At 49.7% G+C, this 13,329-nt stretch overlaps 1 protein-coding gene across 1 annotated transcript; it reads right to left on the minus strand.

The window, feature by feature from the left end:
• Nucleotides 1–1,577: 1,577 nt before the first annotated feature.
• On the minus strand, nt 1,578–4,374 carry LOC4340984 (uncharacterized). The gene has a single exon (XM_015785512.3). The coding sequence runs from the start codon at nt 4,345–4,347 to the stop codon at nt 1,810–1,812; it is 2,538 nt and encodes an 845-aa protein (XP_015640998.1). The 5' UTR covers nt 4,348–4,374; the 3' UTR covers nt 1,578–1,809.
• Nucleotides 4,375–13,329: the final 8,955 nt, after the last annotated feature.

Raw genomic sequence — 13,329 nt, forward strand, 5'->3', positions numbered from 1 at the left:
GGGGTTGGTCAACCCGAAGGGAAAAGTGAGCAGGGATGTTCTTATCCTCCCCACTAAACGATGGAGCTAGGTAGGAGGGGGGTTCCTTTAGCATGTATGCACCCCTCAATCTAAATTCAGACACTTATATCAGTCTAAATTTAATCAAAAGTATATTAAAACAAGCGAGTGATATCACTCTCCATTTTGTTCTAACTCCAATTGCCACCCCTAATCGGGAGACACACCGTGGCTGGTGGCGTGCCACCGTAGAGTACAGTGCGTGCCGCATCCAAATCCGGACTGGCGCATTACCCAACCATGGAATGCAGCGGTGGTCGCGTCCCCAAGCAGAGGAGACCGCGTCCCCGAACCCAACCACCGCTGCGACCCAAACAAAAGGCTGCAGGGCCCAACCCCTAGCTACGGCTCAGAGATGCCTGGCCCCAGCCCTACTCCCTCGCCCCAGCACATGTGTTGACGCCCAGGCTCAGGCTCAGCACACACCCAAATACCCAATGGCCATGGATAGATTCATCATCCAAACATAGATAATGAGAGTGCTTAGCTGTTGCAAGTGGCAGACAGGGAGGGGCTAGTCAATGGCGACTGCTTTGCTTTGCACCCAGCGGAAAAGCAGTTTTTCACTAGTGCAGCGGATGGCAGCTCCCTACTAGTACTCGGCTGGGTGGGAGGGACCCAAAAGCTGCAAGATCTGGGAGGCGTTTTAGGGTGGCTGTCGACCTTGTAGCTAAGCTAGCTTGCTGTCCGGTTAATTGATTGATCTACCAGCTAGGTCGTGTGGATGTTGTAGTGGAGCTGTACTCCAGTTGTGTTTGTCTTTGTCCCTCATGAACCAGCGCCAATTGGACGACCTGCACTTGGTTGATACGAGTACAATAGTAATGATAACAACAATATGATTAACCTGAAAAACAATCCAGGATTTGCCTGTCTATAACTAAGGATTTGTCAATCATCGCCTTCAGGCTGCAGGAAGAATCCAACTGATTAATAAGTGATTTTATATTCTACTTACGTGGATTGCTGACATGACATGTATCCCAGCCGTCTATACATCCAGGTCTAAGCAGAACAAACACTTCGTCAAAGGAGAGTTATTCGACTCCGTACAGCAATTTGGTCCTGTACGGTTGCCGTACACGTCCGTTTGGACCTGCCACGACAAACCCCGAAACGAACTGTACAGACCACAACTTTCAAGCGGTTGAGAAATAACGCGACCAAGCAAGGAACGGGAAAAACCCCAAACGGCAAGACAGTGTCATGGCAGAATAAAGGTGGAATGAAATTGAACGACGATGCGACACCATTCACAGTTTCACAGCCAATTGGGATAAGTATCTAATTGTGCAATATGTAATGGATCAACAATGCTACTAAAGTTTGACTGGATGGCATTTTTTATAAATCAAGCCATGTGAACCTACCAACTTGGCAGTGTGGATCAATAACTTATTTGCAAGGAAATGAAGGAATGATGAAGCTGAATGTTGAAGGAAGACCTAACATGTGGCAAAAACAAGCAGATGTTGATGGGGGGAAAGAAAGAACTATAGCTGCACTGCACAACATCATGATCATCAACGAAAAAAGGAATTTAGCACACACATGAAGCAACCCCAAGAGATTTACATATACTCCTCCCTAATCTATCTGATGTAACTTAACATGCTATTATTTGTTTGTCCACATCACATAACAGCACCAAGCATGAAAGAACTTCATCACTATTACACGACAAAGCTTGAAAACTCTCAACTCACTCGTTAGCTAACTAGGCATACCAGAGGTTGTGTTCGGCTGGAATCAAAAGCCAACTCCGGTGGCATTGAGGGGCCTATGCCGGTCCTTCCAGAAGCAGGCATCGGGCGCCAGCCGTGCCGAGGATCGCATCGGCTCGGATTTGCAGCGCTTCAGAACAAACGGTGCATATGTTGCAGCGCCAGTAACCAGTGGCAGCTCTATCTTGAACTTCTGCTCCGCAGCTTCTTTGAGTGGTGATTTCTGCACAACCGGAGGTGGCATAGACACCAAGTTTGCTGATGCAGGCGCTACACTCTCTTCTGTGTTCTTAGCATCACTGGTTCCTTCAGCATTGTCTGTATCCTTGAGCTCCTCCGCTGGAGCGGCATTGCAACCAGCCTTTTGTTGGCGGCGGTTGCGGCGGTTCTGGCCCTGGTAAGACTTCCAGTGGACGAAGTCCGTGCTGCAGACCCATGTCTCCTTGGAGACCTCCATAGAGAGCTTAGGCTCATACATCATCAAGAGGAGGCAATCTGGCAATTCACCACTTTTCTTTCTTCTCTGCTTCTGTTCTTCGACCACATCTTGTGCCTCAACACCTCCGACTTCTACCTTCTCACCCTTCTCATCAACTTGTGTCTCTTGTGTTGTTCCTTCTTCCTGTCCATCCAATGTTGCTTCTTCCTTTCCGTCGTCATGAGATTCAAGAGTTTCCTCTGCACTGTTTGGGGCAGCATGAACAGCGCAATCTTTTTCCGACTCTGGCTCAGATGAAATTTTCTGGCCCTTTCTGGATCCCATCAGCACCTTAGGCTCTGCAACAAGATGTTCCTGCTCAATAGAGAAGCTCCATCTGCGGCCATCCCTGTCGATGGAGAAACTAGCTCTCCTTGAGTCCTTCAAGCTCGAGAAGCTTGACCGACGTGCTTCTGTCTCGGCTGAGAAGCTGTGCCGCCGCCCAACCCTGTCACTGCCCGATGAGGCCCTACTACTGCTACCTACCCGTCTGCGGCTGCTCAACCGTCGCAGTTTCCTGTCCTCCTTCAGTGCTGTCGATGGGGAGCAGCAATTGCTTGACCTCCTGCCCTTCATCTCTTGCTCCTCTTTCTCAGGTCCTGGAACAGAAACTTCTTCCTGAGCTTCCGCCACAGTCTCCACCATCTCCAGCAACGGCAATTGGATATCCCTCCCTGTAGCTTCTCCTGACAAAGCTACCTCCAAAACTGAGTCCTTCCGAACAATTGGTGCTTCCTCTGGCTCAATCTTCTCTTCATCCTCTCTGCAGTCACCGTACTCGCTCGCTTCTTCACCAAGATCTCCGCATTCAGAGGTCTCCACTGCTTCCGTCTCCAGTGGATCTACTTGTCCTGCTTCACAACCATCATGTAGGGAACCATCACACTCACGGCATCCAGCTTCTTTAGTGGAAACCGCTGAATCACGAGCTTGCTCTTTGCATTCCTTATCTGTGTCAGCACCATCTTCGTCTTCCTCATCCTCTTCCTCCTCTTCGTCGTCGTCGTTTTCGTTTTCATCCTTGACATTGTCAACCTGACTGACATTTGCCGCTGCAGGGGAGCCCCAGAAGCGAGTGGCTAATGCAGCCATACGAACAGGGTCCGACCTGCAGCGCATCAGCAGCAGCGCGTTTCGCGGCGGGATGCAGACGCTGACCCTCCCTTCCTCCTCCTTCCCAACCACCAAGATCTCGTCCTTCTTCTCCACTTCCACCTCCCCGACTACCACCGTGCTCTCCTCCTCCTCCACGTCCCACCCTTGCATCACGAGACCGACCTCTGAAGCCTTTACATCCTCGGCCGGCACGACGGCTGCTCCCTTGCCGATCTCATCGTCTTCCTCCTCCTGGATCGCCAAGAGGCACCTGGCCACGGCGGCTCCGCAGAGCCAGCTCCCGCTGGCAGGCGGGCGCCGACGCTTCTTGTCGGCGGCAGAGAGAGAGCCGCGCTCGCCGGCGCCGGCGGCGCGAGACGGCGAGCAGAGCGACCGGCCACCGCAGGAGCCGAATGTCTTGAGCGCCTCGCAGATGTTGACTGGGATCTGGTACACCCAGCCCTGGTTCTTCCCCGCAGGACCGTCCCGGTCGTCTCCGGCGCGGCGGAAGCTGGCCTCCGCGCTACCGCCGCCGCCGACACCCCCGCGCCTGGACCGCGAGCGCAGCGCGGCGGCGGAGGCGTGCTTGGGCTTGCGCTTTCCTCCCTTGACGCGGACCTGGCCGATGCAGGTGACCTTGGGCGACGAGGGCTCGGCTGGCTCGAACCCGCCCCGGCCGCGGCGGCCGCCGGAGGACCCCGAGGGGAACATGGGGGACTGCCCACCTTTCAGGCTCCCGCTGTTGCGGAGGCGACGGCTGAGGGAGGGGTGGAGCGGCGGAACCGGCGCGCTGTCGGCGCCAGCAACGGCACCGGCTCCGCCGCCGGTGCGGCCGGGGCTGAGAAGCTTGGAGGAGCTGGAAGGGCGCAGGGTGGCGGGCGCGCCAGAGGATGCGGAGGCGGTGGAGGGGCGGGAGGTGAAGCAGATGAAGAGCTCAGTGCCACCGCCGCCGCCGCCGCCGCCCCGGTCCGAGTGCTTCTTGCGGCGCATGAGGGGGGGAGGGGATGTGAGGCGTGTGACCTCGCTGTTTTTTTCTCCTCTCTGTATTTATGAGAGGAGTGAGGCGTTGCTGCTGTGGCTGGCTGCGCTAGCGTGTTAGATGCGGTGGAGGGGAATAAATTAGGGTTTGTTGGTGGTGGCGCTGGCAGCGGAGAGTTGGAGACCGGAGAGGAGAGGCGAGGTGTGCGCTGTGCGGGAGGAGGAGAGGGGAGGTGGTGGAAGATACAGATAATGGTGGTGGTCTCGGGTGGGTCTGGGTCTGGATGGCCATGGGACTGTGGGAGGCAGGAGCAGCGCCCGCGCCACGCTGGGTTTGTCCTCCTCCGGCTTGGCGATGGAAAGTTAAAAGGAAAAATAATATATATACCTATTTTTAACCTTTTTAAAATTAGGCATCGTTACATTATCAAGTTTTGGTAATTATAGATTAAATATGATATTGTCAAATTCTTTAGACATGACCAATATATCGTAATAAACTAAACACCGCCTTAAATTTTGTCGATTTTACCAAACAATGGTATAATTTAAAATGGCATGAATCTGAATAGGCCCAAAATGTTTTTCCCATTTTGTTTCTTTTTTCTTTTTGTTTTTCTTTGGAGGACTGATTTGCCCATAGTTTTCGGATTGAGATCATATACATTACTAAGTCAAAAAGAAGTGGACCTATCCATGAATAATTTTTTTTTTGCATATGCATCATGTCGCCTATCCAAAATAAAAGGTTGAAATGTATGAACAAAAAGTTTTCAAAATAAGTTGTTATGTATCCCGTCGTCTATTCAAGCTTTACTTCACTGCCTCCGCTCTGGAGCCATCATCGAGTTATCGAAAATGCTTACGATCGGACGACCGATCCAGCGCAAACTATCGGACACTTGGACGATGGACGCACCGTACAACTCTTTTTTCAGATTATGAGCCAACATGCATATTGTCTCTTTTTCAATACCAAAACCTTTCTCTCACATAAGATAGCACACATACTACTCTTGCCCTCTCTCCCCTACACATGCATGCATTTTTTTTAATAAGCTTTAAATGTTTTTTTCCAATAATCATCTATCAAATTTGTGATTCGATTACACCATTAATTCATTTTAATTAAATCTGTATAATAAGATATCACATGACTATATTCTGATCGAAATATTTTATTTTTATTTTTTTTTGCAATAAATGTTTTTTAAGTTTTTCACATTATTTTATTTATATATTTCAATAAGTATTCGATTATCCTACGCCTCGGTCGCCGAGGGAGGGGAAAAATCGGTCGCTCCCCCCTCCCCCCATGACGCGCGTGCGCACGTGCGCCCTGGGCCCCACGATGTGTCACTGACTACCTACTACGTGTCTCCACCACATACTCCGTTGCAACAAATTACCCATATATTTTGGAAACTCTCTATTAAGGGAATTCGTTTTATTTTTTTTCCAAAAAAAATGTTTCACCTAGTGTACTCACAATGTTTCACTATGTATATATCTAATATTGCAGAGAACCGAAATATTCTTTTGCAACAAATCACCCACATATTTTGGAAACCCTCTATTAAGGGAATTCGTTTCATTTTTTGTTCCACAAAAAATGTTTCACCTAGTGTACTCACAATGTTTCACTATGTATAGATCTAATGTTGCAGTGAACTGAAACATTCTTTCGCTATTTGCTGAAACATTGTTTTCATGTAAGGTGAAAGAACGTCCGATTTAAACGATTGAAACATTTTCGATCTACTTAGTGAAACAATCTCGATATACTTAGTGGAACATTGTGCAACATTTCAAAAGAAAATCAATAATAAGCTTAAAAAAATTCGTTGGAATATATCCACGTGTGGTCTTGTTTTAAAGATTTAATTGCGATAAATATAGTGATATAATCGGATCATGCATCGGATAAATATTTTAGGATAAAAAATAGTTTAGAGTTAGTAGATTTTCATACTGCATGAGGGAAGAGAGAGCAACTGTGATAGTGTGTATGCATGACTGCATGCTGCAGAGAGAGCAGAGACCTATAACTAGAGACAGCTAGAAAGCGCATTTGCATGCGGCATAGACCATAGAGACAGAAAGACTAGTGCATGGGCGTCCGATTTTTCGCTATTCCTCGGACGTCCGACGCGTAGTTATCTCCTCGAGTTATGACATCATATTTTGAGTTTTGTAGCATATATCCATAATTATCATCTTCCCCGACGTGACGTTGATTTCAAACCTACCTGACGGCCATTGCTATTATACCAAGCTGCAGTCAGGGGATTTGGAACATGAAAAACATATCGCGTGATCGATTGCCCCAGGCGATCAGTTTCCCTCCCCCCACGCAGTTTCCCTTGTTAGCACCGCTTTACTTTCCTATTTTAGTAAGTTTATACATCTAAAATTTGTGCACCTAAAGTTTATACGTCTGAAGTTTATATACCTAAAGTTTATAGATCCAAAGTTTATAAGTCAAAAGTTTACATACCCAATTCAAATTTGAATTTGAATTCAAATATTTTTTATATATAGTATTTCTATGCATAAAGTTTATATGTACTAAGTTTACGGTATAAAGTCTATACTTATCTATACATAAGTATAGAGTCTATGAACATAAATAAGAGTATTAAAAAAATTTTTCTAACTTATGTTTTCTTATTTTTTAAAAAATTTATGGTGTAGTAGGAAGAGAAGAAGAGAGGGGGAAGGGGAGAGGATGCGGGCTTTCCCGATCGCGCGCCCTCGGCGCGGCGCGGGCGATCGATCGCGCATTAGGAAGACCGGAACAATAATATTTTCTCTTCTCGCATCTCTTCGATTTGTTCTATATCTTTGGAATGTAATAATAGCGTTTGCAACATAGATTAAAACAAAAATAGTCTGCAAAATGTCTAAAAATAGTTACGCTAAATGAGATTATCTTAATCCATCCAAAAACCAAATTGAACCCTCACTATTTTGCTTCAAAACCTGATTTGACCAAAACCCAACCATTCGCCAACCCAAAACCCAACCGTCTCCCTCTGCTCATCATACTATGCCGCTAATCCACACCATAGGTCCACGTTTTCTTTTTTTTTTTTTAGTATTTGTTGCAATCTGACTAGCCACTAGCCCACTATACATCTTCAACCAGCGACAAACATTATTGAGTTCTTCTACATCATGTTGCTGACAAAAGATCCACGCTCCCATCCGCCCTAACACCTTGAAAATTTCGATTCTAAAATATGAAAGCGAAAATTTGAAATAATTAAAAACTTTTTCCAAAATTTCGTCATGCTAATATTTATTAAATTTCCTTTTTCTTTTCCTGGTTGTGCCGGTGCAAAAAAAAATAATAAATAATTCCAAAGGATAATTTAAAAAGGAATAAAATTCAAACACATTAAAATAACCATGAGTATAAATTAACATAGATTAAGAAAATACTTTGCAATAAAATCAAACAATAACTAGTTACTAAAACCTTCTTTTAACTAAATCTTTTAAGAAATAAGCTTTTCAGCAAAAGTATAATTTCGATCCTTCATTGGACTGGCCTAGCCCAACAAGACCCAAACCCTAATCCTTTTAAACTCTATAAGTTTAAATTAGTTCCCTTAACTTGTTCCTTTTTCCTTTCAAAAAAGTACACCGAAGGTCCCTTAACTTGTCATTGAGCTACAAAATTGTCCCCCAGTCGTAAAACTAGATTATTTGACATCCCTAACGTACAAAACCATTCACTTTAAGTTCTTCGGTGGTTTTAACACCGATTTCGTCCGACTTGGCGGCTGAGTCAGCATAGGACCCACGTGGGCCCCACATGTCAGGATGCCACGTCAACACCCTTTCTCTTCCCCCTCCTCTCCCTTCCTCCTCCTCCTCCTCCTCCTCTCTCTCTCTCTCTCTCACTTTTCTCCTCTCTAGGCAAGCAGGCCGGTAGGTGGGGAAGAGGTCGCCGGGACAAGCCAGGAGAGGAGGAGGTGGCGGGCGATGAGGCGATGATGGCGGTGGCTGCGACGCGGGAGGGGAGGCTGCCGTGCCGAGGTCAGAGTGTCCCTTTCTCCTCTCTTTCTCTCTCTCTCTCTCACTCTTCTCGTTTGGACAGGGCAGCTGACGGGTGGGGAAGAGGCTGATTGTCAGCGATGCAAGATAGGAGGTTTGGCGGCCGACGACGTGGGGGAGGCGGCAGCAGCGAGGTGGGAGAAGGGGAGGGCGTCGGTGGCAAGAGCACTGGCGGGGAGAGTGAGGACAATGGGGATGCACCGCTGCCATCGTCCATGGGCGCGGATCCCCTTGTGTATGCCATCGAGGTAGGCTACTGCCGCTGCCACCATAGGCTAGTTGGCGAGGAGGAGGATGGGAGGGGTCCTCAGGCAATCGTGTGGCTGGCCGCCGTCGGCCACCATGCTCCTCTCCCCACCTTCCACCACCGCACTCACCGGTGCAGGCGCTGGCTCCAGATCCACGAGCTCCCTGTGGGACGAAGATGGTGATGATGTGCTCCCACCGTTCTCTTTGCTGTCCCCCGTGCTCCCGCCGCCGTCGCTTTCCCCTCCTCCCACGTTGCCGGCCGCTGGACCTCTTTCCCACCTGCCGGCTGACTTGCCCAGAGAGGAGAAGAGAGAGAGAGAGAGGGAGAGAGAGAGAGAGAAAGAGAGAGAGAGAGAGAGGAGGAGGAGGAGGAGGAGGAAGGGAGAGGAGGGGAAGAGAAAGAGTGCTAACGTGGTATCCTTGCATGTGGGGCCCACGTGGGTCCCACACTGACTCAGCCACCATGTTGGAGAAAACCAGGGTGAAAATGTCACACCCTGAAGTTCTTTCCCCAAGCCTAAATTGAATTTATAAATCACCTTGAGAAAATACCGGAGTCAAAGCAAGAGAAACCCTAATATATTAATGCTAATAATAATCGGAATTGGCATGTGGGATTTTTCTTGAGTTCTACATGTCGAAATATGCTAACAAGATTTTTATTGGAATTTTCAGAGCTCTAGAAATAATTTTAACCAATTAAAAAGGAGCACAAGCATTATTTAATTCCCTGGAAATTCTTTTCCTCCTTTTTCTCTTTTTTTCTTTTTTCCTCTTTTTCTTTTCGGAATGGGCCGCCGGCCCATTCTCTCCTCTCTCTCCTTCCCGCTGGGCCGACCGAAGGCCGAGGCCCAGCTGAGCCGGCCACCCGAGCCCTCCTCTCTCCCGGGGTCGCCGACAGGTGGGGCCCACCTGTCGGGTCCTCCCCCAACCTCCAGCCGCCGCCACCGCGCCCTGCAACCGCCGCCGCGTCCATGCTCCCGCCTCCTCCGGGCCACGTCAGCCACGCCCGCGCATGCTCCCGCGTCTCCCGCACCCACTCTCCCTCTCTCCCGCCCGCGCCCGCGCTCGAGACAGTCAGGATTCGATTTTCGAAACCCGCCTCTCTCTCCTCTCCCACTTCCCCCACGTCGGCTGGCGATTCCCGCCTCTCCCGGCCACGTCCGAGCTCCCTCTCCCCTATTTAAGCATCCCCACTCTCCCCTCTTTCTTTTTCCCCATTTCGCCAAGCTCTCCCGTGCCCTCTAACGCCCTAGTGCCGTCGCCCTCCTCTCCGCCGCCGCCGCCGCCGCCGCTCCGGTCGCCGCTAGCCGCCGTGCCAAGCCACGCCGTTGACGCCGTCGCGTTCGCCGTCGTGCGGGCCATCTCGTCCACCCCTCCTCCGTTGGAATCCGCCGCCGGAACCCACTCCGCATCGTGCGTCGGTGAGCATCGCCATGGCCGCCGCCTTCGGCCAGCGTCCTCGCCCTCTCCCTTTTGCCTCTCTCCCTCTGTTCCCTAGGTGGTTCCGGACCTCGTCCCGCCGTCGCCATCGCCCTCCGTCGCTCACCGTCGTCGATCGTCGTCGGTGAGGCCCCTCCTCCCCTTCTCCCTCTCTCCCGCGCCGCTTAGCCGCCGCGCCGCCGCCTAGCCGCTTAGCCGCCGCTATCGCCGCCCGCATCGCCGCGACGCCGTCGCTCTCTGCCGCCGGCCGGTTGCCGCCGGTCGCCGCCTCGCGTCGCCACTGCACGCGCGCCGCGCCGCTGCGTGCCATGGCCGCCGGGCCGGCTTGAGCCGTGCCCGCGCGCGCCGGCCGCGAGCCGCATCCGCCGTCCAATCTACCGGATGGTAGATCGAGGCCGTTTGTTCGGCCGCCCATGTGGCTGCCGCGTGGCCGCCGCGTCGGCGCCACATCAGCGCCACGTGGTGCGCCGTTCCCATTCCCGGTCCGTGGACCCAGTCCACTGCGGACCGCCACCCGTGTCACTGCCATGTGGGGCCCGCATGTCGGCGCCGCCCATCTCTCTCCCCGGGATATATTTATTGCGCAATAATTCAATTAAGGATTTTTCTGTTTATAGTAAAAACACAGTGAATATTCTAAAATTCATATTTAATTCATCCGAGCTCCGTTTGAGCCCATTCAAGTATCAGTAAATCAAGAAGTAGAATCCATTAAAAATGGTTCTGTTCTCTGTTTTAGTAGTCTTATAGCCTGTTTGTATTGTTTGCTTTGTATGTCGCTTAGATTCCGGCTCTCCCGACGCTCCGGTGTACTTTGAGATAGTCGCCGAGGTTCCTCCAGCAGCAGAGCAAGGCAAGTCATGCTTGTCACTTGAACATGTTGATCCTATATTGCAAACGGTCTATTGTTTTCCTTCAAATACTGCATTGTTTTGCAATAATACTATGGGATGTTTACCTACTGTTACAGCCATGCTATTTTTGGTACCTTGCTGCTATTTTTGGTACCTTGCTCCTTTGATAGCTTGGGTTATAAACATGACTAGAGATTGGATTAGGGATTGCTTAGCCATGCTTAGTTCAACTAGCACATAATGGGGAAAATCATATTAATGTATAGACTGTAGGCTCTAATGTTAATGTTGGATTAGTGCCACCGCTTCGGTGTTGGTTAATTAAAATAAATCACATGGTGGGCTGTGGGTGCATGGTTTTGTTGGTCGCGCCCATGGCGTATAAGGACCGGTTCGCGGGATGCCCTGGAAGAACTTATCGTACTTACCACAAGCCAGCGTGGGCAACGGCTGGGCTTGTAGTGTAGCTTTCCTCTAGTTAACGCATCTAGGCAAGGGTGGGCGTGATGGAGCGGGGCGGGCCCTGCGACGGCCTCTGTCGCTTCTGGATTCACCTAGGCACGAGAGGGGACTGCCCGTTGCCCGCTGGGGACGGGGGTGAAACCTGAGGTGTGGTGTGCTTGGCTAGAGGGGGTTATGCGAAGGGTCCTGTCATGGCCTCTTTCCGGTATGTCGTGGTGGCATGTCGGTGCACGGAAACGTGTCGTGGGGCTGTGTCTTGTGGGTACAGTTGTACACCTCTGATCAGAGTAAAACTATTCGAATAGCCGTGCCCGCGGTTATGGGCGGTCAACCAGATTCACCGTGATTAGTCTCACCCTAGTGTAGTCTGATGGAACCGATTAGTTCAGGTGGTTGGTTGGGCCTGTTGCAACGTGGTGTAGTGTTGAACAGTGGATGGTTAATATTGATTAATTATTACAATTATTTTACCGCTTTCAACTACTCTTTATAAATGCTCGTGTTATGCAAAAGCACCTCTCTTGCTATCCTTTGGTAATATCCTGCATCATACCCCCGTTCCGGTATGACTTGCTGAGTACAGTGGGTAGTACTCAGTCTTGCTCTATTTTCCCCAACCCAAGAGTTGGAGTATGCGTTAGATGGTGGTTTCTCCGAGGAGTAGGCTTCGTCCGTGCCGTCGAGGATGCCTGTGGAGTGGTGTTCCCGCTGCCGTTCAAGTCAAGGCTTAGCTCCAGTTATCTTTTGTTTTTCCGCTGCATTTATGTAAGACTTTTATAATGTTTGTAAGACGTGGATCTGTATGTCAACTTTGTCGTTTGTGTACCCCGGCCGGTCCTGGACGGGGATTTTAATGCACATTCTGCTTGGAATTCTATTCGGGAATTTCTTGGCGTGACAGAAAACCACTAAAGGACCTAAAGTGAACGGTTCTAAAAGTAGTGGGATGTCATATATATATGGTTTTTGATTAGGGGACGATTTTGTAACTCGATGACAAGTTGAGCGAACTTCGGTGTACTTTTTCCTAGCCCTGTCCCAATTATTTTCTCCTTCCGACCTAGCCCACTGCTCACCAGCCGAACCCTCCTGCAGCCCTAGCCAGCTTGCTCAATGGGTCGGGCAAACTGAGCCGAGCCGTTGGCCTCGGCTTGTTCCCCTTCACCTTGATGGCGACCTGCCGCCGCCCAATCCACCAGAGTCCAGGCTGGCCTGTCCGCCAACAAGCTCATCGACAGAATCCATTGTACCTGCCGCTCCTCGCCACAATTAGAAATCGCAGCGCATTAAAAACCGGCACCTTTGAGGCTACATAGGTATCCATTCATCAAAATGGCATCCCACGAGTGTGCGCTCTGGCGGGAAAAAACACTATAGGTGTTCTTTCTAGTATTTTCGGCATCTATAGTGCCATCTTTTTTTATGTTATGTTGTAGTGACAGCTACATGAATGTATTTTGTCCTTTCTTGGCCTATTTGGTCTATGTGGACAGTGATTGGGCCAGTACGCCTATCAAAACCTACTTTTGCTTTCTCCCTACGCTCTAGCCACCCCTAAAGGCTTATAATCTTACCGTGCCATGACTCTTTCACAGTTTCACTGTCCTGTAACCTTCGACAGCCCTTTGTCATCTTGCACACTTCACCATAGCCCACAGGCATGGCTTTGCATACTCCCGCCACTCTTCGCTAGTGCTCAATTGCTTCTACTATTATGGCCAAGGCCTTGTGACCTTCGTGTTAGAGTATATGGATAAGATCGTATTGTATCCGGTTTGTTATGGTAGGATAGGATTAGTTTCCATCTCTATCTCTTTGAGTTTACTTAAGATACAATCCATGTACTCCTATATATATCGGCCCCTGAGGCTCGATACAATGTGCGATCTGAGGACGTGGTCAACCTCCATAAAATCCACGTCCT

This window comes from Oryza sativa, chromosome 6 (genome assembly GCF_034140825.1).
Source record: "Oryza sativa Japonica Group chromosome 6, ASM3414082v1".
Lineage (NCBI taxonomy): Eukaryota > Viridiplantae > Streptophyta > Magnoliopsida > Poales > Poaceae > Oryza > Oryza sativa.

Excerpts from the sequence above, each read along its gene's own strand:
- LOC4340984 (XM_015785512.3), bottom strand. The coding sequence starts at position 4,347 with ATGCGCCGCAAGAAGCACTCGGACCGGGGCGGCGGCGGCGGCGGCGGT.